Genomic DNA, 26,199 nt, shown 5'->3' with positions numbered 1-26,199 from the left:
ACCAAGACATAGAAAGGCGGTGAGGGTCAAGGCTGTGGCACTGCCTTGCATGGTTTCCAGCACTCCAGACGAATTATAATGACCACAGAGCCTGGCAGGACAGACATGCACAGGGTGTGACAAGTCCTAGGCCCTGTGTTATGTGTCACGCGGTTTCCTTTTCAGCAGCCTCACAGGAAGGGGAACAGCCCTCAGCCCCTCTCTGTGGCCTGGCTCTGCTTTCCCCAGATATTGGGGCTGAGGACATAGCAGACTCCCTGGAAACCTTTCAGACCAAATCTGAGTTCCAATCCTGAGTCTGCCTTTTACAGAGGTTGGATGAACTGGAGCAAGTCACTTTCCTTTTTGGAGACCCCATAAATGCAAATTTTCTTCCTTCTTTCCATCAGCCAGGCAATCAGCAAGTATTTACTGAGCATTTACCACGTCCCATCAGGGAGGCAGGTACTAGAGATTTGTTGATGAAGCACACGGATTCCTTCCTGGATTCACGGAGCTCAGGTGAACACAAGACAGACCTTGAAATAAGAAGGAGCAACATAAGGACAATGAGACTAACAGGTGGACATCAAGTACCTGCATCATGGGAGTGAGGAAGACGTGGAGGAGGAGAGGCGACGCCATTAGGGTGAGCACCGAGAGAGGTGAGGGGAGGACACCCTCCATGAGAAAGAGCTTGGGCTGTTGTAGGAACTGAGAGCAATCGGGGGACACGGGGTCCCGATCACTCAGGGTTTTGTGCACTAAGGAAGTATTTTGGATTTTATGTTTAAGGCACCAGGAATTTTTAAGCAAGGGACAATATGGACAGATTTCTGTTTCAGGAAGACCCCCACTATGCAGAGAATGGCATGTAGGAGGGTTCTATTAATAATAAAGAATAATAAAACTCCAACATTAATTTAAGCCCTGGGTGAAGTACCAGTCAGTATTCTACAGGATTATGTGGATGTCTTATGTAACGCTTATACGCAGTTTATCACACAGGTAATTTACAGTTCAGTGTAATGAGATAGGAACTCTTCTTGGTCTTTATCTTATTCTGGGAGGTTGGAAACAAGTTTGCTATGTTCAAAGTGGCTAAAGGAGCAGCCCGTGAAAAGGCGCAAAACTGTTTAATAGTTCAGTGTGTGTGTGTGATATATACGTATGTACATTTAATTGTGATGACTTTGGTTGTGGAGGGAGCCCTGATGGCACAGTGTTAAGTGTTTGGCTGGTAACCAAAAGTCAGCAGTTTGAATCCACTAGCTGCTCACTGGAAACCCTATGGGATAGTTCTACCTTGTCTTTTAGGGTCGTCATGAGTCACAATCCACTGAGAGAAGTGGGGTTATTAATTGGGAGTAGGGAGCTGTGTTTGCTGGAGATGGAGAGTTTTATCTCAGGCCTGATTATCAACAGCTTTAAAAGTCAGGGTGGAGGTACTTGGATCTTATTTCAAGGAAGATGGAAACTTGTGGAACAGTGAACTAGGGAAGAGAAGAGCCAGGTAGGATTGTTAGAAGAGCTCTCTGCATGTGCAGTGAGAAGAATGTACTGGAGTAGGGAGTAGGGGGATTGAGAGAGGGGGAGTAGGAAAGAGGCTTTGTGGTGGTACAGGCAAGATGTCTTCATCTTCAACTGAGCATGGAACATGGTGAAGGATTCGGGGACATGGCTAAGACGGTTCACGGGCAGAGCTATTTAGATTTGGTGATTGAATGTGAGGTGGAAGACAGTAAAAAATTGAGGGTTATCCCAGTCTCTTCCTTAATTGACCGTAGAAGGCAGTAAATCCATCACCAAGTGGATGACCCCAGTTGAAGGAGAAGCTATGGGGTGGTGTTTATAAGATTGTTCATTGTCTCCCAGTAGAAAGTACAACTTTTCTTCCTGGCCTGGGGTTGCAAATTTTCTTTCTCCCTAACACTTCCCCTCACTGACTTCCCTATTTATATGCATAACAGCCTCTTTCTCCATGTCACCCTCCTTCAAAATTTGTGAAGTATTTCTGCCTCATCAGTGCCTCTTTCTTCTGGGGAAGAACTGTCCGCCTTATACTGTGGGTTCTTTCTTCAGGAACTGTGTAACAGCACTGGTTGGAGGCAAACTCAGAGATGGTAACTGAAGATGTGGCTGACACATTTACTGTCAATCTTGATCAGGCGACTTCCCTTTCTTGAGTCTCGTTTTCCTCCTCATAGTAAGGTGATAATGACTTCTCCTCTCGGGTTGATGTGAGTATCAAGTGGGGCTTGAGACATGGAAGGAGTGCACTCTGGAATGGTCTCATGGGTCAGACAAAGTCATGTGGACGCTGAGATGATCATGGTATCAGATTTCACATCAAGGGACTTATTAAAGTCTGACCACACTGCCCACTTCTGTTCCAAACACAAGGGAAGGTGGACAAATGTTTTCAAATTATGTTCCCACAGACAGAACAAATGAGACAGATGAAAGTGCCAGAAAAGCAGAGTGAATCCTTTGAAGTAAGCAGGTGCCAGTGCTGGGTAGTCTTGTGGTGTGGTAGCAGGGAATGGGTCACAGGACCTGGTTTACTATGTCTGTGTGGAGACGGGAGGTGAAGCCCCAGAGGCGATACTGGACTCCTGGTTTGAAGCTGGAATCTATGAACCTACTGCCTGTTTATGAAATAAGGATTGCAATTTCTCTGCTCATTGTTCTAGGGTTGTGGCCAGAATTCAGCTCCCTTCCCTAGTGTATGGGTGAAAAATAGTCGCTTGAGTATGTGCAGATGTCAGTGTCTATTCCACATATGGTATGGGGACAGTTTTGAATAATGTGTGCAGAACCCTGTGTAGAACTTTGAGTCTAGAACACTTAAAAACCGTGAGTTGGAAGCAACTTCAGCAGAGTCACCTATTTGGGGCTTCACAGTCCAGGAGAATATGGATTACAACTTGTGTGAATGATTAGCACAATGGCAAAATGACAAAGTATATGAGCTCAAACTGTATCATGAAGAATACCCTGATCAGCTCAATGATTGTGGAATTTCTCAATCAAGGCAATAGAGAGAAGAGAGAAAATTGGAAGAGACTTAAAAATAAGCATGATTTAAATCAAACAGTTAAAGGAGGAGGTGGCATCCATGATAGAAGGAGAGATGTTTAGAGAAAAAGTAGGCGTTACTGAAGTTTTATAGAAAAAATTCAGACATTGAACAAAAAAACTCAAAAGTATACTTCTGTAATAGGAGATAGCTGATGAACCATTTAGTAATTGGGAAATAATACTCAGGAAATAACTCAAAATGTAGCAAAGAAACGTATAAAGATGGAACCCAAAAAGCATCAACTTTGAGACAAGAAGAATGGGTAATTAGTCACAAAATAAATCTTTTATAAGTTTTAAGAGGAGAGGAACGAGAATGATGAACTGGCAGTTATCCCATATATTGGCAGAGGGTTTTTCTAGTAATAAAAGGAGACAAATAGCATAGCATAGGCTTTGAGAATTGAGCTAATACTGAGACTACATCACTCGGAGATAAGTTGGAATTTGCAGCCAAAACAGAACCAGCCTGATAACTTGGTAAAGCAAACAAAAACACCCATCAATTCAACAAAGAAAACTCCACTTTCTTCAGATGGTGGAGACACCCAATGTCTTATAATGTTAAAATTGTACAGAATACAGTAAAAAATTACTCAACATACAAAGAACCCAGAAAAAACTCAACAACAATCAAAGGAAAACATCGATGTTGAGTTGACCGAGATTTTAAAGCAGATTTTGTAACCAGCACCATGAAGCAAAGGAAAACACTCTTGAAACGTATGAAAAGATAGAAGTTCTCAGCATAAAACTGTCCATTTCATGTTCTGATTATTAATGGATGTCTGCAGCTGTTTTGTCTCATTTTGAGTCACCCTACATCAGCAGATGAAGTTCCTGAAAGCTGTACTTCATCCACGTCATTAAGGGCAACACTACCTTGAGGAGGCAGCTATTTTGAGTGCCTTCAGTTCTGAGGGGCTCATCTTCTGGCACTGTATCAGACAATGTTCTGTTGCTATGCATAAGGTTTTCACTGGCTGATTTTTTCAAAAGTAGACCGCCAGGTCCTTCTTCCTAGTCTCTCTTAGGAAGCTCTGCTGAAACCTGTCCACCAGGAGGGACCCTGTTGATATTTGAAATACTGGGGACATAACTTCCAGCCTCACAGCAACACACAAGCCGGTAAAGTAGAACAAACTGCCTGGGAAATCCTATGGGGCAGTTCTGCTCTTTCTTACAGGGTTGCTATGAGTCAGAACTGATAGCGATTTTTTTTTTTATACGTATTAGGTGTATTTATTATTATTCTGGGTCAGGTTAATACATTATCAGAAGAAATTGTAGTAATTCTGTTTCTGCTTGCTTTTTCATGATTTTTAGAACTTTTTGACTCTAAGTCACTCATTGTTCTTGGAAAAACCTAAGCTGAAAGACAGTTTCTCCAGTGGGGATTTTTTCTAGCTTCCATTGGGTGACTTGACACACCTACGATAAGGCTCACTTCAAATTCAATGATCTGCTTTGGGGTATCTTTTGCAGTCACGTACACATAATTTGGGCGGCATATTTGCCAGTAAGTGCCAGCTGCATTATTTCTTTTCAGGGCTGTGTTTCCCCTGTTCTTTGAGAGTGAGGGTTGCACTCTTGGTTGCACCCTAGTTACACTTAGCCTGAGGAGACCTTGGGGACACCCATATATCTGGTTGTCTACCCAGGGAGTGCGTAGCACTGTCAGGACACCATTTTAGGGAACAGATATCCATTAAAGCCCCTCATTATTGTTGGGCTTTGTCTCTTGTCCTCAGTGTCCAGACAGATGAAAAGACAGTAACAGTAACCGTGTGTCCTCACAGTACGTGCATCATCTCATGCAAGCATCACCATTAGTTTGTGCAATAACATTTGCTTTTTTAACTGATACAGAAACTGTCTTCGAAAGGAAAGGTGATCTGTCTGTATTAAATTAGCCACCACATGGTAATCTTTGATAGGTGTGGGTGGTTCGTACTCCCAGTTTAATGCTCCTTCCACCCACATCTACCACCTGAGTTTTCAGGTGCTTTATGAGATGGCAGAGCTATGGAAGGTAATGGTGGTTTTCAACAACAAAGAGACTCGGAGTGCAGAGTGTGAGGATCCTCTACTGAAAGGGCTTTAAGAGCTCTGCTGGGCCAACCAGGTGTAAACCCTCCTGGCCTTAAGTGGCCTTTCCTGAAGGCGAGGCTTTCGGCTGAATGAACACATGCCCTTGTTCCACAGTAAGTCCTACACTGTGTTCGATCTGAATAGTCTCAGCCCAAGGACAGCCTCTCTGTCATGTGTTTTATGCACCCTCTGCTGGGCCCAGAGGAGATGGCTCCATGCTGGAAGCAAACTACCTTTCCCATCTATGTTTAGTCTTTTGCCATTAAGTACGATGCTAGCTGTAGGTTTTTGTAGATGTCTTTTATCTGTTCGTGGAATATCTTTCAATTCCTGGTTTACTGAGGGCTTTTTAAATTTTAATTATGAATGGATACTGAATTTTCTCTAATGCTTTTTCTGTACCTTCTGATAGGATCGCATGTTTTTTCTTCTTTGGACTATTAATACGGTATCTGGTATTTTAATCTAGAAGCATCCTCATATTCCTGGATATGCCCTACTTGGACATGGTGTAGCATCTTTTTTATTTTATTGTTGGAATCTGATTTGCTAATATTTAGTTGAAGATTTTTGCATCAGTTTTTATGAGGGCATTTGTCTGAAATTATTATTTTTTTGTACTTCCTTTGCTTTTTTCACATCAAAGCATTTTTGGCCTCATAACATGAGTTGGGAAGTAGTCCATCTCCTATTTTCTGGATGAGATTATGTAGAATGGGTAGTACAACTTCAAACATTTCAGTAAAACTTAGGTGAAATTTATGGAACTTAAATGTAACCATTGAAAGTGAACAATTAAGTGACATTTAGTACACTCACAATATTGCATGACCATCACCTCTGTCTAGTTCCAAGACATTTGCATCACCCCAAAGGGGTTCTTCACACCCATTCAGTAGTTGCTCTTCATTTGCCTCTCTCCCTGCTGAGGTTTTTTGTCTCTGTTTTTCATTTCAAAAATTTATTTAATTTTTATTGTGCTTTAAAAGTTTACAAAGCAAGTTAGCCTCTCATATAAAAATTTATATACACCTTGCTATATACTTCTAATTGCTCTCTCCCTAATGAGACAGCACAGTCCTTCCTCCCACTCTCTCTTTTCGTGTCCATTCCACCAGCTACTGATCCCCTCTGCCCTCTCATCTCCCCTCCAGATAGGAGATGCCAACATAGTCTCATTTGTCTACTTGATCCAAGAAGCTCATTCTTCACCAGCATATTTTCTACCCGATAATCCAGTCCAATCGCAGTCTGAAGAGTTGGCTTTGGGAATGGTTCCTGTCTTGGTCTAACAGAGGTCTGGGGACCACGACCATGGGGTCCTTCCAGTCTCAGTCACACCATTAATTCTGGTCTTTTTACAAGAATTTGGGGTCTGTATCCCACTGCTCTCCTGCTCCCTCAGGGGTTCTCTGTTGTGTTCCCTGTCAGGGCAGTCATCGGTTGTAGCCGGGCACCATCTAGTTCTTCTGGTCTCAGGATGATGTAGTCTTTGGTTTATGTGGCCCTTTCTGTCTCTTGGGCTCATAATTACCTTGTGACTTCGGTGTTCTTCATTCTTCTTGCTCCAGGTGGATTGAGACCAATTGATGCTTCATAGATGGCCACCTGCTAGCATTTAAGACCCCAGATGCCTCTCTCCAAGGTGGGATGCAGAATGTTTCCTTAGTAGATTTTATAATGCCAATTGACTTAGATGTCCCCTGAAATCATGGTCCCCAACCCCCGCCCCTGCTACACTGCCCTTCAAAGCATTCAGTTTATTCAGGAGTCTTCTTTGCTTTTGGTTTAGTCCAGTTGTCCTGACCTCTCCTGTACTGTGTGTTGTCTTTCCTTTCACCTAAAATAGCTCTTATCTACTAATTAGTGAATACCACTCTCCTTCCTTCCTTCCCTCCCCACTCTTGTAACCATCAAAGAATATTTTCTTCTCTGTTTAAGCTATTCAGGAGCTCTTATAATAGTGGTCTTACACAATATTTGTCCTTTTGCAACTGATTTCACTCAGCGTAATGCCTTCCAGATTCCTCCATGTTATGAAATGTTTCACAGATTCATCACTGTTCTTTATTGATGCATAGTATTCCATTGTGTGAATATACCATAATTTATTTATCCAATCATCTGTTTATGGGGACCATGGTTGCTTCCAACTTTTTGCTATTGTAAACAGTGCTGCAATTAACGTGGATGTGCATATATCTGTTCGCGTAAAGGCTCTTATTTCTCTAGGTTATATTCCAAGGAATGAGATTGCAGGATCGTATGGTAGTTCTATTTCTAGCTTTTTCAGGAAGCACCAAATCAATTTCCAAAGTGGTTGTATGATTTTACATTCCCACCAGCAGTATATAAGTGTTCCAGTCTCTCCACAACCTCTTCAACACTTATCATTTTGTTTTTTGCATTAATGCTAGCCTTGTTGAAGTGAGGTGGAATCTCACTGTAGTTTTGATTCGCATTTCTCTAATAGCTAATGAGCTTGAGCGTTTCCTCGTGTATCTGTTCACCACCTGAATGTCTTCTTTAGTGAAGTGCCTGTTCATATTTTTGCCCATTTTTTAATTGGGTTATTTGTCTTTTTGTAGTTGAGTTTTTGCAGTATCATGTAGATTTTAGAGATCAGGTGATGATTGGAAATGTCACAGCTGACACTTCTTTCCCAGTCTGTAGGTAATCTTTTTACTCTTTTGGTGAAGTCTTTGGATGAGCATAGGTGTTTGATTTTTAGTAGCTCCCAGTTATCTAGTTTCTTTTCTGCATTGTTAGTAATGTTTTGTATACTGTTTATGCCATGTATTAGGGCTCCTAAGTTGTTCCTATTTTTTCTTCCATGATCTTTATCGTTTTAGATTATTTGTTTAGGTCCTTGATCCATTTTCAGTTAGCTTTTGTGCCTGGTGTGAGGGTATGGGTCTTGTTTCCTTTTTTTTTGCACTTTTTGCAGATGGATATCTACTTATGCCAGACTGTCTTTTCCCCATTTAACTGACTTTGGGCGTTTGTCAAATATCAGCTGGTCAAATGTGGATGGATTTTTGTCTGGATTCTCAATTCTGTTCCATTGGTCTATGTATCTTTTGTTGTACCAGTACCAGACTGTTTTAACTACTGTGGCAGTATAATAGGTTCTAAAATCAGGTAGAGCGAGGCCTCCCACTTTGTTCTTCTCTTTCGGTGATGCTTTACTTACCTGGGGCCTCTTTCCCTTCCATATGAAGTTGGTGATTTGTTTTTCCATCTCATTAAAAAATGTTGTTGGAATTTGGGTCGGAACTGCATTATATCTATAGATAGCTTTTGGTAGGATATACATTTTTTCAATGTTAAGTCTTCCTATCCATGAGCAAGGTATGTTTTTCCACTTATGTAGGTCTCTTTTGGTTTCTTGCAGTAGTGTTTTGTAGTTTTCTTTGTATAAGTCTTTGACATCTCTGGTAAGATTTACTCCTAAGTATTGTATCTTCTTGGGGGCTACTGTAAATGGTATTGATTTGGTGATTTCCTCTTCGATGTTCTTTTTGTAGGTGTACAGAAATCCACTGATTTTTGTGTGTTCATCTTGTATCCTGATACTCTGCTGAACTCTTCTATTAGTTTCAGTAGTTTTCTTGAGGATTCCTTAGGGTTTTATATGTATAAGATCATGTCATCTGCACATAGAGATACTTCTACTTCTTCCTTGCCAATCTGGATGCCAGTTATTTCTTTAGCCTAATTGCTGTGGCTGGGACCTCCAGCACAATGTTGAATAAGAGTGGTGATAAAGGGCATCCTTGTCTGGTTTCTGATCTCAAGGGGAATGCTTTCAGACTCTCTCCATTCAGGATGATATTGGCTATTGGCTTTGTATAAATGCCCTTTATTATGTTGAGGAATTTTCCTTCTATTCCTTTTTTGCTGAGAGTTTTTTTTATCATGAATGGGTGTTGAACTTTGTCAAATGCCTTTTCTGCATCAATTGATAAAATAATGTGATTTTTGTCTTTTGTTTTATATGTATGGTGGATTACATTAATAGTTTTTCTGATATTAAACCAGCCTTGCATACCTGGTATGAATCCCACTTGGTCATGGTGAATTATTTTTTTGATATGTTGTTGAATTCTATTGGCTAGAACTTTGTTGAGTATTTTTGCATCTACGTTCATGAGGGATATAGGTCTGTAATTTTCCTTTTTTGTGGTATCTTTTCCTGGTTTTGATATCAGGGATATGGTGGCTTCATAGAATGAGTTTGGGAGTATTCTGTCCTTTTCTGTATTCTGAAATACCTTTGGTAGTAGTGGTGCTATCTCTGCTCTAAAGTTTGGTAGAACTCTGCAGTGAAGCCGCCCGGGCCAGGGTTTTTTTTTTTTTATTGGACATTTTTTGATTACCTTTTCAATCTCTTATTTTGTTACGGGTCTATTTTTTTGTTCTACCTCTGTTTGTGTTAGTTTAAGTAGGTAGTGTATTTCTAGGAATTGATCCATTTCTTCTAGGTTTTCAAATTCGTTAGAGTACAATTTTTCATAGTAATCTGATATTATTCTTTTAATTTCAGTTGGGTCTGTTGTAGTATCGCCCATCTCATTTCTTATTTGGGTTATTTGCTTCCTCTCCTGTTTTCCTTTGTTGGTTTGGCCAATGGTTTATCAATTTTGTTAGTTTTTTCAAAGAACCAGCTTTTGATCTTGTTAATTCTTTGAATTGTTTTTCTGTTCTCTATTTCATTTAATTCTGCTCTAATTTTTATTACTTGTTTTCTTCTGGTGCCAGAGGGTTTCTTTGGTTACTCTCTTTCTATTTGTTCAAGTTGTAGGGATAATTCTTTGATTTTAGCCCTTCTTTTTTTGTATGTGTGCATTTATTGATATAAATTGACCTCTGAGCACTGCTTTCACTGTGTACCAAAGGTTCTGATAGGAAGTGTATTCATTCTCATTGGATTCTATGAATTTCCTTATTCCATCCTTAACGTCTTCTATAACCTAGTCTTTTTTGAGCAGGGTATTATCCAGTTTCCAATATTTGATTTCTTTTCCCTGCTTTTTCTGTTATCGATTTCTACTTTTATGGCCTTATGGTCAGAGAAGATTTTTTTTTTTTTAATTTCAATGTTTTAGATTCTGCTAAGGCTTGCTTTATGACCTAATATATGGTCTATTCTAGAGAATGTTCCATGTGCACCTGGAAAGAAAGTATAGTTGGTTGCTGTTGCGTGGAGTGTTCTGTATATGTCTATGAGATCAAGTTGGTTGATTGTGACATTTAGATCTTCCGTGTCTTTATTGAGCTTCTTTCTGGATGTTCTGTCCTTCACCGAAAGTGGTGTGTTGAAGTCTCCTACTATTATTGTGGAGCTGTCTATCTCACTTTTCAGTGCTGTTAGAGTTTATGTGTCTTACAGCCCTGTCATTGGGTGCATAAGTATTTAATATGGTTATATCCTCCTGGTATATTGTCCCTTTAATCTTTCTATAGTGTCCTTCCTTATCCTTTGTGGTGGAATTAACTTTAAAGTCTATTTTGTCAGAAATTAATATTGCCACTCCTGCTCTGTTTTGATTGTTGTTTGCTTGATATATATATATATAATTTTTCCATCCTTTGAGTTCGAGTTTGTTTGTATCTCTAAGTCTAAGGTGTATCTCTCGTAGGCAGCATAAAGATGGATCTAGTTTTTTAATCCATTCTGCCATTCTCTGTCTCTTTATTGGTGCATTTACTCCATTTACATTTGGTGTAATTATGGATAGGTATGAATTTAGTGCTATCATTTTGATGTCTTTTTTTGTGTGTTGTTGACAGTTTCTTTTTCCCCACTTAATTTTTTATGCTGTGTAGTTTACATATTGTCTTTTCCTCTTATTCATTGTTGATTTTGTTTCTGCTGGGTCTCTATTTTTTCCTTGTATTTAATTTTGGTAAGTAGGATTGTTAGTCTACTTTGTGGTTACCTTAATATTTACCCCTCTTTTTCTAAGTTTAATCCCAATTTTTATTTCTGTACATCACCTTGTCTTCCTCTTCATATGAAAGATCTATGACTACATGTCTTAGTCCCTCTTTATTGTTTAATTTTGTCTTCTTTTACATAATAACATCGCTTCTTCCCTGTTTTGAGCATTTTTTTTAATCGTGATTTACTTTTGTGATTTTCCTATCCGAGTTGACATCTGATTGCTCTAGCCCAGTGTTCTATTCTTAGGTTGATACCTGATATTATTGATTTTTCTAACCAGAGAACTCCCTTTAGTATTTCCTGTAGTTTTGGTTTGGTTTTTACAAATTCCCTAAACTTCTGTTTATCTGGAAATGTCCTGATTTCACCTTCATATTTGAAAGACAGTTTTTCAGGATATATGATCCTTGGCTGGCATTTTTTTTTCCTTCAATACTTTATATAAGTCATCCCATTGCCTTCTTGCCTATGTGGTTTCTGCTGAGTAGTCAAAGCTTATTCTTATTGACTTTCCTTTGTAGGTGACTTTTCGTTTATCCCTAGCTGCTCTTAAAATTCTGTCTTTATCTTTGGTTTTGAGAAGTTTGATTATAATATGTCTTGGTGACTTTCTTTTAAAGCCTACCTAATGTGGAGTTTGATGAGCATCTTGGATAGATATCGCTCATCTTTCATGATATCAGGGAATTTTTCTGCAATAAATTTTCAACAATTCTCTCTGTATTTCCTGTTATCCACCCCCCCGCCCCGTTCTGGTACTCCAGTCACTCGTAAGTTATTTCTCTTGATAGAGTCCCACATGATTCTTAAGGTTTCTTTATTTTTTTAAAATCTTTTATCGATTTTTCTTCAAATATATTGGTGCCAAGTGCTTTATTTTCAAGTTCACCAGTTCTGCCTTCCAGTTGCTCAGTTCTGCTCCTCTGACTTTGTATTCAGTTATCTAATTCTGTAATGTTATTGTTAGTCTTCTGAATTTCTGTCTAAGGATTCTTGTAGCTTATTAAATTTTTCATTATGTTCTTGAACAACCTTTTAATTTCTTCAACTACTTTATCTGTGTGTTCCTTGGCTTGTTCTGTGTGTTGCCTGATCTCCTTCCTAATTTCATTCCTGATGTCTTGAAGAGTTGTGTATATTAACCTTTTGAATTCTGCATCCGGTAATTATAGGAAGACACCTTCATCCAGAAGATTCATTGATTCGTTGTTTTGAGAACATGTTGATGTGATCATGGTCTATTTCTTTATGTGGCTTGATGTTGACTGTTGCCTCTGAGTCAGCTATAAGTTATTGTATTAGTTTATTTTATGTTTGCTTAGTGTATCCTAGCTTCTTGCTTTGTTTTGTTTTGATATGCCCAGATGGGTTGCTTGAGTGAGGTAGCTTGATAATTTTCGCCTTTGGAGCTCTGATGTCCTGTCACCAAATGGCTAGAGCTGTTATCGGATATATCAGTATAGGAGTCCATTCACTTTTCTTGTATCAGTTCAGCTCAGGTGTCCAGGTAGCTGATCAGCAACTGTGCAGTTCACGCTCTGTCCTACAGTCTCAGAGGGACAGGGGTGATTGGTGTAGGTACTGGTATCTGGTTGCAGCAGGGGGTCATGCTCTGAACAAGGCAGGGGGCTGAGAATTGTCCCCCAAGTGTCTCTGAGGAAAACGTGCCCCTCTTCCCTAGAGTGTACGGGTGGGTGGGTTCTGCAGATGGACCATGGGCACTCAATGTTTTTGGTTGTAAGGACTGGGAGGTTCCAGCTACCATTGGACCCCTGTCACGGGTGGCTGGGTGACCTGAGTGGAGCCACCAGTCCTTAGGCCCCTGATGTGGGTAGGTGAGGACCCTATTTAATAGGTAAAGTGATGTCAAACATCACTCACCTCTGCACTGCACAGGTGAAACAGTTGTAGTCTGCAAACAAGGGCCTATTCTCCTGAAATAGGTCCACACAAGTACATGCAGCGGGGAGAGGCATTCAAAGACCACAGACTGTTTATGCCTGGACAGGAGCAACTTCTGTCCTGAGCTCCCCTGTTTAGTGGAGCTGGCAATTTATTTTTTCCCACACTTGTGAATTTATTCCTTCTCCAAAGCCGGGAGGATGGGTCCGGGTGCTCAACAGGGCCTATCTCAGGCCCAGGAAAATCAACAGCCACTGAAGCTGGCTTCAGTGTGGGGTGTGCGGTAAACTATATGCAAGTACTTAGCTTTTGCCGAGAGCGCTATTCTTCTCTGTGTCCGGAGGTGTGAGTAGGCTGTGCGGCTGGCTGCTTCTCTCTGAGGAAACTGTGGCCAAAGGCCACCACCAGTTCACCCCAGCTGCTCCCAGGAATGGTGCCTGAGGGATCCCGGCAATTCAGGTACAGCTACTCCTCTCTGCTTCTGAACCATCTCTCCCTCCCCCTTCTGCTCTGTCCATTTTCAAACTTTGCCTTTGATGTTCAGGGCTCCTAGGTTGTCATAAATATAATTGTTTCACTTGTTTTTTCTTGTATTTGTTGTAAGAGGGAATGGCAGGAAGGGCCTGGCTATTCTGCCATCTTGGCCCCGCCTCCTTCCTTTTTTGTCCTCTTTTAATTATGAATTGATATCGAATTTTCTCTAATGCTTTGCTTGCACCTTCTGATATGATCTTGTGTTTTTTCTTCTTTAGACCGTTAATATGGTGTCTGATATTTTAATCCAGAAGCATCCTTGTATTTTGGATATGCCCTACTTGGACATGGTGTAGCATGTTTTTTATTTTATTGTTGGAAGTTGATTTGCTAATATTTGTTTGGAGAATTTTGCATCAGTGTTTATGAGGGTATTTGTCTGAAGTTATTTTTATAATTTTTTTTTGTACTGCCTTTGCTGTTTTCATACCAGAGTATTTTTGGCCTTATAATATGATTTGGGAAGTAGCTTATCACCTATTTTCTGGATGAGATGTATAGAATTGGTAGTACAACTTAAAAAGTTTTAGTAAAATTAGGTCAAGTTTATGGAACTTAAACCATTGAAAGGGAACAATTAAGTGACTTTTAGTACATTTACAATGTGGTACAACCAACACCTCTGTCTAGTTCCAATACATTTGCATCACCCAAAAAAGGTACTTCACACCCATTCAATAGTTGCTCTTCATTTGCCCCTCTCCCTGCTCCTTGTAACTGCCAATCCGTGTTCTGTGTCTATGGATTTACCTAGTCTGAGTATTTCATATGAATGAAATTATGCAATATGTGACCATTTTAATTTGAGATGGTAGAAGAAGCAGAGCCCTGGTGTCATAGTGGCTAAGAATTCATCAGTTAACCAAAAGGTTGGCAGTTTGAATCCACCAGCTGCTCCTTGGAAACTCTGTGGGGTAGTTCTACTCTGTCCTATAGGGTTGCTATGTGTTGGAATTGATTTGACAACTTTTTCTTTTCATTTTTTCTTTTTAAGAGGAAGCAATAGGTGGGAGAATAAAAAGAAAACTAATGTCCCCAAAGAAGGGAGTAGTGACAATTGGTGTTCAGTGGTATAATTCTCACCTCCCATGTGGGGATCGGGGTTCAATTCCTGGCCAGTGCACCTCACTCCATCTATTAGTAGTGATTTGTGTGTTTCTATGATGCTGAACAGGTTTCAGCAGCATTTCCAGACTGTGACAGAACAGATTTGGTTACCTACTTTTGAAAATCAACCAGTGAAAATGCTCTGGATCACAACAGTCTGATCAACAAATAATCATGAGGATGTCACAGGACCAGGCATTGTTTGTTTGGCTGTGCATGGGGTCACCTTGAGTTGGGACTGACTTGATGACAGCTAACAACAACAATAGTAAACCTAATATTATAGAGAGATGAGAGATAAACAGTTTATCTCTCATTTCTTTGGTAATAATAATTTTTCTAAATTGTGGTTGTATATATATGGAAACCCTGGTGGTGTAGTGCTTAAGAACTATGGCTGCTAACCAAAAGGCTGGCAGTTCGAACCTAACAGGCGCTCCTTGGAAACTCCATGGGACAGTTCTACTGTGTATTATAGGGTTGCTCTGAGTAGAAATTGACTAGACGGCAATGGGTCTTTTGGTGTATATATATATATACATGTAAAACAAACACTTGCCATTCCAACCATTTTTATGTGTACAACTCAGTGACATTAATTACATTCACCATGTTGTGTAGTCATCACCACTAGGAAAATGATCTTTTAATAGCAGAGTTTTTCTAAAATATTTATTCCAAATATAGAACTTTTACATTAACAGACATATGAATTTCAAAAGATTTAATCAGACAAATGAATGTAAGATTTTATACTCATTTTTAAAAGTTCAACTTTGGAGTTTTTTCTGTGTTGATAAATGGGGCTACTACAGTAAGCAAAAATTTAAATTTAGGTTATTTTTCACTTGGATTCCATTAATATAGAAAAATAGATTAAAAAGAGCACCAGAAGAAAAACAGAAGAAGAAAGATGAAAAGTTAAAAAAAAAAAAAAAAAAAAAAACCAACAACGGAAGAAGAGGAAGAATAAGAGGAGAAGGAGGAGGAGGAAGAAGAGAAAGAAGCCAAGGAGAAGCAGAAAAGGAAGAGGAGGAGAAGAAATAAGGAGAAGAGGGAGAAGAAGAAGGAGCAGAGGAGAAGGAGGATGAGGGGGGAGGAGTTGTGGAAGAGGAAGAACAGGAGGAAGAAAACAGGAGGAGAATGGGAAGAGAAGGAAAAGAGACAGAGGAGAAAAAACTCATCTAAGGAGAGACATTGCATGTAATGAGGAGAAGGGAAGGGGATAAACAGTCTGAGATGTAAGAGAGGACTGCAATTAACCTTATGAGGCTTTCCGTGAATGGAACCAAGCATTTTATGGCCCCTTTCCCCTAGTGTCCTCCAAGTAGATTTCTTGGTCTCCAGGAAGCATTCCCTGGATCTTTTTGAAGGCCTGTCTTATTGCAGAGCCCCACAGAAATCCCATAAATACTTGATCTTGTCTATATTTCAGCCCCATGCTTGGCAATGGCCACCATTTGGGGCTTGTCCAGGGTCCATTTTGTTGAACCCCTCCATTCACTCCAGCTGAGTTCAGACAAGTTTCTTTAGCCTTCCTGCTGTGGCCTCTCACAGCTCCACAAGGTCTCAGCCAGCAATGCCAACAGAGCCATGAAGATCAACCCTGCCCCACCCATCCTGATGAAACTCTCCCCACTGTAATCGTAGAGAATGAGGGCTAGGGGAGAATTCAGAGATCTTTACACATAGGTCATGACCATCCCTCCCCAGGAACTCCAAAATGGAGTCCATTTTCCTTTCCCATCTTGCCAAAATTCTGCCTGTCCAGACTCGTTCCCCCTTCCCCTTTGTCCTGTTTCGTCATGAGCCCTTATGAAGAATCCATGGTTGGTGAACTCTGTTTACCCTGGTGGCACAGTGGTTAAGCACTTGGCTGCTAACCAAAAGGTCGGAGGTTGAAACCCACCAGCTGCTCTGTGGGAGAAAGATGTGTCAATCGCTTCTGTAAAGAACTATAGTCTTGGAAACCCTATGGAAAGTTCTACTCTGTTCTGTAGGGTTACTACGAGTCTGAATTGACTTGATGGCAACAGGCTGGGTTTTGGTTTTTTCATTCTAAAAGATTTTGCTTGAGGCTTTCTGGTTCCTTCCTAATGAAAGTTCCTCAAAATCTCTGCAACACGGCACCCTCATTCTCCCTACACCTACTCTACCTCACACAGCCAGGTGTAAGCGCCTCTCCTTGTCCTGGAGAGTGAGCCCTCTTGTTGCCTGGAAGCAGGTGAGGAGGGGAAATTGAGAAAAACTCAGTTCAAATTCAGCTCCACTGAGATGTGGCTTTTCACCTGTAATCCTTGCTCATGGAAACTCACTTTCCTCATTAGTTACATAGAGTGCAGTAGTCCACGTTCCTCTCAAGTTTGTTCTGGGGATCCAATGAGATCTTGGTACTAATCTTAGTCTGTTTCCCTTATGTATATTTCGACTTCTCTCTCCATTCCGCCAAAAATTGAGACCAAAGCAAACCCCTCCTCCAGAGTGAAGGTGTTGGAGACATTCAAAAGCTCAGGAGTTGTCCTATCTGGATGACATTTGAAAGAGTGAAATAGGGAGTGAATCTAGCTAATGACCAGCAGGAGGATTCCCTGACAAAAGGATGAACTAGTCCCACTCAAGGAGCCCTGAGATGTTGTCTTATTTCCTTTCTTTCATTGTGAGTTTCTAAACCAGTTGTGTCCCCTTCCTGTGAGCACTGAGTTCCTGCTACCTTACTGGTCTGGAATGTGGCTTGATAACTGCCCGGATGGCGTTCCCAGAAGCTCCTGGAACTAGGAACACAGAAAGGACGAGGAGTTGGAATCTGCTGATAGTCATAGCCCAGCCTTCCCCTGATCCTGAAACCTCTGGTTTACTTTCTTTCTGCAGATTAATCAGGATTTTGGTTTCTCCTGAAGTGATGACCTCATCCTTGAATTTTACTTTTCCCATGGTCGGGCGTGGTTGCAATTCCACATTGCAGACTGAGTTTATACACTTTTCCTCGAACTCAGGGATCTTTTTTTTTTTTTTAAGTTGTATTTTAAGTGAAAGTTTATAGTTCAAATTAGTTTCTCATACAAAAATTTATATACACTTTTTTTTTTTTTATGTGACCCTATTTGCTATCTGTATAATATGACAGCACACTCCTCCTTTCCACCCTGGATTTCCCAGGTCCATTCAACCAGCTTCTGTCCTTTTTGCCTTCTCATCTTGAGTCCAGGCAGGAACTCTCCATTTAGTCTCATGTATCTACTTGATCTAAGAAGCACTCTCTTCATGAGTATCATTTTATGTCCTATAGTCCAGTCTAATCTTTGTCTGAAGAGTTGGCCTCAGGAATGGTTTCGGTCCTGGGCTGACAGAGAGTCTAAGGCTATGTCTTCCAGAGTCCCTCCAGTTCCAGTCAGACCATTAAGTCTGTTTTTTTTTTTTTTTTTAACTAGAATTTGAGTTCCGCATCCCACTTTTCTCCTGCCCCATCAGGAACTCTCTGTTGCGTTCCTTGTCATGGTGGTCATTGGTGGTAGCCGGGCACAATCTAATTCTTCTGGTCTCAGGCTGATGGAGTTTCTGGTTTATGTAGCCCTTTCTGTCTCTTGGGCTAATAGTTACCTTATGTCTTTGGTGTTCTTCATTCTCCTTTGCTCCAGGTGAGTTGGGACCAATTCTTGTATCTTAGAAGGCCTTTCCCTAGCTTTTAAGATCCCAGACACCACTCACCGAAATAGGATGCAGAACATTTTCTTAATAAACTTTGTTATCCTAATTGACCTAGATGTCCCCTGAAACCATGGTCCCCAGACCCCCACCTCTGCTACTCTGTCCCTCAAAGTGGTTGTATTCAGGAAACTTCTTAGCTTTTGGTTTAGTCCAGTTGTGCTGATTTCTCCTCTATAGTGTGTTGTCCTTCTATTCACCTAAGACAATTCTTGTCTACTATCTATTTAGTGAATTCTCCTCTCCCTCCCTCCCCACCCTTGTAACCATCAAAGAATGTTTTCTTCTGCGTTTAAACTATTTCTTGAGTTCTTAGAATCGTGGTCTCATACAGGATTTGTCCTTTTGCTACTGACTAATTTCACTCAGCATAACACCTTCCAGATTCATCCATGTTATCGGATGTTTTGCAGATTTGTCATTGTTCTTTATTTTTGTGTAGTATTCCATTGTGTGAGTATACCACAATTTGTTTATCCATGCGTCCATTGCTGGGCACCTAGGTTGTTTCCATCTTTTTGGTACTGTGTACAGCGCTGCAGTGAACATGGGTGTGCATATATCTATTCGTGTCATGGTGCTTATTTCTCTAGAATATATTTTATGGAGTGGAATTGCTGGACTGTATGGTACTTTTATTTCTAGCTTTTTAAGGAAGTGCCAAATTGATTTCCAAAGTGGTTGTACCATTCTACATTTTCACCAGCTACATATAAGTGTTCCAGTCTTTCCACAACTTCTCCAACATTTATTATTTTGTATTTTTTGTATTAATGCTAGCCTTGGGAAAAAAAAAAAAATTTTTTTTTGTTGTTGGGGCAAGGTGGTATCTCATGGTAGTTTTGATTTGCATTTCTCTCATGGCTAATGATTGTGAGCATTTCCTCATGTATCTGGTAGCTGCCTGAATATCTTCTTAGATGAAGTGCCTGTTCATATCCTCTGTCCGTTTTTTAAATTGGGTTGTCTTTTTTTGTTGATGTTTTGCAGTATCTTGTAGATTTGAGAGAGTAAACATTGATTGGATTTGTCGTAGCCAAAAATTTTTCCCAGTCTGTAGGTTGTCTTTTTACTTTTTGATGAAGTCTTTTGGTGAGCCCAAGTGTTTGATTTTTATGAGCTCCCAGTTGTCTAGTTTTTCTTCTGGTGTTTGTGCATTGTTAGTAATGTTTTGTGTTGTCTTTATGCCATGTATTAGGGCTCCTAGCGTTGCCCTGGAATTCAGGGATCTTGAATGTGAACTCTTGACTGCCCACAAAATTGAGAATCCTGTGCTAAGTCCACACACATCACCTGGGGATAGAGTCCCCACTTACTCAGGAGATGTGAACATTTGACTAGTGTGAGGCTATGGGATCCCCATTTTTTGTGGCATCAGGAAACATTCAATGTATTGACTGTTCATTATCTGGAGAGGGTACCTGCTCACCTCTTCAGTTACAATGGCTTCTTAACTCTGGGGAGTAGGCTGTGAGGAGCTCTTTGCTTCAGCCTAATCATTTGGAGTGACAGTGACAGACAATGGAGTCTTGAATATTAACAAGAGGAAATGAGTAAAGTTTTCTGAGCACGTCTTTTAATTCTTCCTCACAAACATTCTGCTGATGTTTATGTAAGCATCTAGAAATTTGTCCATTTCCTCTGGGTTTTCAAATTTGTTGGAGTACAATTTTTCATAGTATTCTTTTATGATTCTTTTAATTTCAGTTGGATCTGTTGTGATATTGCCCATCTCATTTCTTATTTGGGTTATTTGCTTCCTCTCCTGTTTTTCTTTTGTCAGTTTGGCCGATGGTCTGACAATTTTGTTGATCTTTTCGAAGAACCAACTTTTGGTCTTGTTTACTCTTTCAATTGTTTTTCTATTCTCTATTTTCTTTCTGCTCAAATTTTTATTATTTGCTTTCTTCTGGTACCTGAGGGCTTCTTTTGCTGCTCTCTTTCTATTTGTTCGAGTTGTAGGGTATCTTAGTCATCTAGTGCAGCTGTAAGAGAAATTCCAGAAGTGGATGCCTTTAACAAACAGAAGTTTATATCTCACAGTCCAGTAGGCTAGAAGTCCAAATTCAGGGCTTCAGTTCCAGGGGAAGGCTTTCTATGCTTACTCTGGGGGAAGGTGCTTTTCATCAATCTTCCCCTGGACTAGGAGCTTCTTTGTGCAGGAACCCCTGGTCCAAAGGGCATGTTCTGCTCCTGGTGCTACTTTCTTGGAGGTATGAAGTCCCCTGTGTCTCTGCTGGCTTCTCTCTTTTGTAAATCAAAAGGATTGTCTCAAGACACAATCCAATGTTGTAGATTGAGTCCTGCCTCATTAACATAACTGCCTCCTGTCCTACCTCATTCAATCATAGAGGTAGGATTTATAACACATAGGAATATCACATCAGATTACAAAGTGGTGGACAATCACAGAACACTGGGAATCATGGGCTAGCCAGATAGGTACATATAATTTTTGGGGATCACAATTCAGTCCATGACATAGGGTTAATATTTTGATTTTGGCCCTTTATTCTTTTTGCATGTCTGCATTTATTGGTATAAGTTGACCTCTAAGCTCTGCTTTTGCTGTGTCCCAAAAGTTCCTGTGAGATGTGTTTTCATTCTCATTTGTTTCTATGAATTTCTTTATTCCATCCTTGATTTCTTCTATAACCCAGTAGTTTTTAAGCAAGGTGTTGTTCAGTTTACAGGTATTTGATTTTTTTTTTTTCCCTTCCTGTTTCTGTTATTGATTTCTACTTTTATGGCATTATGGTCAGAAAAGATGTTTTGTAATATTTTGATGTTTTGGATTCTTGTCATTGAATTATGTCCCCCCAAAAATGTGTATATTAATTTTGCTGGGCCATGATTCTCAGTATTGTGTGGTTGTCCTCCATTTTGTAATTGTAATTTTATGTTGAAGAGGATTAGGATGGAATTATAACACCCTTTCTAAGGTCACATTCCTGATTTAATGTAAAGGGAGTTTCCCTTGAGTGTGGCCTGCACCACCTTTTATCTTACAAGGGATAAAAAGAAAGGGAAGCAAGCAGACAGTTGGGACCTCATACCACCAAGAAAGAAGCACATGGAGCAGAGCGCTTCCTTTGGACCGGGGTTCCTGCATGGAGAAACTCCTAGTCCGGGGGAAGATTGACAACAAGGGCCTTCCTCCAGAGCTGACAGAAAAAGCCTTCCCCTGGAGTTGCTGCCCTAAATTTGAACTTCTAGCCTATTAGAATGTGAGAAAATAAATTTCTTTTTGTTAAAGCCATCCACTTGTGGTATTTCTGTTTTAGTAGCACTAGAAGAGTAAGACAATTCTACTAAGGCTTTCTTTGTGGCCTAAAATGTGGTCTATTCTGGAGAATGTTTCCAAGTGCCTTGGAAAAGAAAGTATACTTAGCTGGTTTTGGGTGGAGCATTCCGTATATGTCTATGAGGTCAAGTCGGTTGACTGTGGCATTTAGATCGTCACTGTCTTTATTGAGCTTCCTTCTGGATATTCTGTCCTTCACCGAAAGTGGTGTACTGAAGTCTCCTACTATTATTGTGGAGCTGTGTGTTTCTCTTTTCAGTGCTATTAGTTTGTTTTATGTATTTTGGAGCCCTGTCATTGGTTGTGTATATACTTATGGTTATGTACTCCTGGTGTATTGACCTTTTAATCATTATGTGGTGTCCTTCCTCGTCCTTTGTGGTGGATTTTGCTTTCAAGTCTATTTTGTTAGAGATTAATATTGCCACTTCTGCTCTTTTTTGGTTGTTGTTTGCTTGATATTTTTTTTCCATCCTTTGACTTTTAGTTTGTGTCTTTGAATCTAAGATGTATCTCTTGTAGGCAGCATATAGATGGATAGTGTTTTTTTTTTTTTTGTAAGTTTAGTGCTGTCATTTTGATGTATTTTTTCTGTGGTGTTGAAAGTTTCTTTGTTCCACTTAATTTTCTGAGTTGTTTTTCTTCATGTATTTTCTTTTCATTTTTTTATTATGTGTTTGCTGAGTCTTTATGTTTTTTTCTTCTTTTTTATTTTGATGGGTAGGTTTGTTAACTTCTTTTGTGGTTTCCTTAAAATTTCCCTTTATTTTTCTAAGTTTAAACTGATTGTTTAGTTCTCAGTATCTCCTTAACTTCCTCTCCATATAGGATTTCTATGGTTACACTGTTTGTTTCCTCTTTTTTTTGTTTTGACATTGTCATTGTATACATATTGATGTCTCTGTTTCCCTATTTTCAGTCTTTTAGCTTTAACTTATTTTAGCAACTTTCCTACCTGGGTTGATAACTGGTTGATCTGTCCTGTGTTCTAGTCTTGGATTGTTGTCTGATATTGTTGGTTCTCTATCCAAAGGACTCCCTTCAATATGTCTTGTAATTTTGGTTTGGTTTTTACAAATCCCCTTATTTTATATGGAAGCAACCTAATTTTGCCATCAAATTTGAGAGACAGTGTGTGGTGTAGACTCTCACCTACAGTCCTAGACGGGCAGGGCTATATAGGGGTATTTAGAGCAGGCAGCGGTATCTGACTGCAGTAGGGTGCAATGTGTGGAGCAAGGTAGGAGTCTGACAACTGCCCTTGGGTGCCTGGGTAGAGGACATGTCCCTGTCCCTTACAGTGCATATTGGGGGGCTATTGCATCTGGTCCTTGGGCACCAGGTGCTATTGGCTGGAGGGACTGAAGGCACTACTTATTCTCAGGCCTCCGTTGTGGGTGGCTAGATGGAGTGGGTGGTATGGCCAACCCTCAGGCCCCTGGTGTAGGTAGGTGAGGGCCTTGCTTAAGTGGCAGGGTGGCATCAACTGTCATGAATCTGCAGCTCTCCCTTGGCTGCTGCAGTTGAAAATGGGCTTCAAATACAAGCCCTGCTGTTTTATGCTAATGAGGGCATGTGGTGTTGAATTGGCCCACACAGGTCTAGGCAGGGGTGAAGGATGCTGCATGTATATAGACTCCTCATACCATTGGCTGGGCAAAGGGGTAGGGCCTCCTGGCTGGCCTTGAATTCCTGGCTTAGGGGGCTTGTTTTTTTAAAGCTGGAAGACTGGTGTGGTCACAGATAGCCCTGAGTTCCTGGCTTAGGTAGCGTGGCAGTTGTTGAATACTGCCGGACTGGTGTTGGAGTAGAGTAGGGTAGGGGGCAGGCAAGGGGAAGGAAACACTTTTCTGCTGTTAAACTCTAGGGGGAGGGATATTTTGCCCCTGTATGGTAGATTAGACCCTTGCACTTAACCTTCCCAGGTCCAGCCCCCCCTTCCTCCTGGCTCCAGAGGCATCTGCAGACTTGTCACTACCCGGCCTCACCTGATATGATGAGATGCATCCTGAATGCGATCCCCCAAATATGCATGAAGAAGAGGGGACCACTTCCCACCCAGCTCTTGAGTGGCATGTATCACTGCTTGGGGGTTTTCATCTTCAGGGATCTTCTGGAGAGGATCAGTGAGGGGAGACTGGTCTTCTCCATTCCACTCTTGCCCTCCTTCGGTCAATTTTTCATACTGTTGGCAGAGTAATTCTTGAAATATTTAAATCAGATATATTCAGGCCCATGCTGACATAAAACCTAAGACTGCAGAATCTGGTCACTTCCTGTAGTTCCGGCCTCTTATCCTAATACTCTCTTTTTGTCTCCAACCACATGATCCATCATCCTCACTAAGTTTTTCCTGTCTCAGAACCTTGGCACTTGCTGTTTCCTCTGCCTGGGTGTGCTCCTCTATTAACTACTTGTATGTTTCTCTTCATTCAGGTCTCACCTCAAATGCCACCTTCTCAGCAAACCCTTCACTTAAATTCAGATTGTTGTTGTTATGTTGTTAGGTGCCGTTGAGTTGATCCAACTCATAGTGACATTATGTACAACAGAATGAAACACTGCCTGGTCCTGCGCCATCCTCACAATCGCTGTTATGCTTGGACCCATTGTTGCAGCCACTGTGTTAATCCATCTCATTGAAGGCCTTCCTCTTTTTAAATGGCGCTTTACTTTTTTTTACTTTACTGAGCATGATGTCCTTCTCCAGAGGCTGACCCCTCTTGATAACATGTCCAAAATATGTGAGACATAGTCTCATCATCTTTGCCTCTAAGAAGCATTCTGGCTGTATTTCTTCTAAGACAGATTTGTTTGTACTTCTGGCAGTCCAGGGCATATAGAATATTCTTTGCCAACACCACAATTCAAAAGTGTCAATTCTTCTTCTGTCTTCCTTATTCTTAGTCCAGCTTTCACATGCATATGAGGCGATTGAACACACCTTGGCTTGGGTCAGGAGCACCTTAGTCTTCAAGATGCCATCTTTGCTTTTTAACACTTTATTACCTGATTAGGGTCCATGCCCTGGAGCAGCTGAGCCAATGAAATATACTACAATTCAGAAAGAGTGAGAACGTTTATTAAGGAGATGTATACATCACCGGGGACCCAGCAGCAATACAGGCTGTCTCTATGGAGTCCCAAAGAGCAGTTTTACATTAGAGCTTATATAGAATCTTACAGGGTTAGAAGTGTCTTTGTAGTCCCCTGCCATGCATTTCTTTATTAGGCTAAAGACGTACATATCTGATACCTGGGCTCCAACTTTCCTGTGGGGGTTGTAGGCCACAGGTGGTTGGACATAACAAAAGGTTATTTGCATCGGTTTAAAACAAAGAACAAAGTCATTAACATTTGGTCAAAGCAAAGTCATTAACAGAGGCATGTGAAGGAGGAGGCAGGCAGAGGGAGCAGAAGAACTTACAGGTTCATCACCATATGTCAAGCTCTCAGTCACCCACTTTGAAAAAGGAGAAAACATGCTGGGGAGTATTGGGGTCACATATTCCCCCCTTTGCAACGTGGGTGACCATATTCACCTATCCCAAATTTCTACCTATTCTTTATAGATCACAGTGTTTCAGCCGAAAGCACCTTCTGCCAGCGACAGATTTGAGCCATCTATTGGACAGAGAATGTAATCTCACATATAAGCATAAATTGGAGATGGTAAGAGATTAACGGGCCTATAATAACCAATCTAATTTCACTAATAAATAAGATTTTTAGTCAGGTAAAATCTAGCAGTCAAGAAAAAACCTTTTTTGCGGGGGGGAGCGGTTTATAACAACCAATCTAATTTCACTAATAAATAAGATTTTTAGCCAGGTAAAATCTAGCAGTCAAGAAAAATCAAATCTTTCATGAATCTTGTAACAGTTCCCAGCTATAAATATCAGAATATTAACTCTGTGTACAAGAGTACAAACCTTGATGAGACAGGACTTGAGGGCCGAGTTAGGCATGTAATCCTCTGCCCAGAGAGGGCAGACAGAAATTAGTAATGTTTGACACTTCTCCAGTGATATAGACCTAAAAATTTTTATCTTCTAACGAGGGGTTGGGGGACATATGAAACAGAGAAAATACATTTTCTGTAGTGTTTTAGTATTAAAATAAGAGAGAATATATTTTCCAGTTTACCTTATAAGCTGTGATTAAGATCTTTAGTCTTTGAAAACATTGATTATTTGCTCTGGAATCTGTCTCACGATTGTTCCTTTGTAGAAAAACAAATTCCATTGTCAAAAAACAAGGTAATCAAGATTTTTTGTTGCTGATTAAACCATGTTTCTCTCTGAGGTGACAGAAACAATGAGCGATACTATCAGGACCTGAGATAATTGAACAAAACCCGGACCCATCTTGTGACCGTAACCAGGATGGAGCAAAGAGGCCCGCAAGACGTCAACAATAAGTCACTTTGTCATTATGTCTCCGTCAACGAAGAATCAACATTCCTGGAAATTTCTAAACCCTGGCCCTCTCCCTGTAAAACCCTCTTGTAGCCCTCTTGCGGCAGACAGAATCTGAGGGAAGTTTTGCCCCC

At 40.5% G+C, this 26,199-nt stretch overlaps 1 protein-coding gene across 9 annotated transcripts in view; it reads right to left on the bottom strand.

The window, feature by feature from the left end:
* The window catches only part of LOC126085029 (leukocyte immunoglobulin-like receptor subfamily B member 3), a 123,777-nt gene that overhangs the window by 67,714 nt on the left and 29,864 nt on the right, over nt 1-26,199 (bottom strand). For 2 of the 9 annotated variants that reach the window (XM_049899942.1, XM_049899949.1), the window contains exon 1: nt 3-190. The exons of 6 other annotated variants lie outside the window; for them this stretch is intronic. In XM_049899942.1, coding sequence (XP_049755899.1) covers nt 3-51 — 49 coding nt within the window. In that variant the 5' untranslated portion in view covers nt 52-190. Of the gene's footprint in view, nt 1-2; nt 192-26,199 lie in introns of those variants that run through there. One more of the 9 variants, XM_049899947.1, reaches the window with a different exon arrangement.

Source organism: Elephas maximus, chromosome 11 (genome assembly GCF_024166365.1).
Source record: "Elephas maximus indicus isolate mEleMax1 chromosome 11, mEleMax1 primary haplotype, whole genome shotgun sequence".
NCBI lineage: Eukaryota > Metazoa > Chordata > Mammalia > Proboscidea > Elephantidae > Elephas > Elephas maximus.
This window is presented reverse-complemented; position numbering and strand designations above follow the sequence as displayed.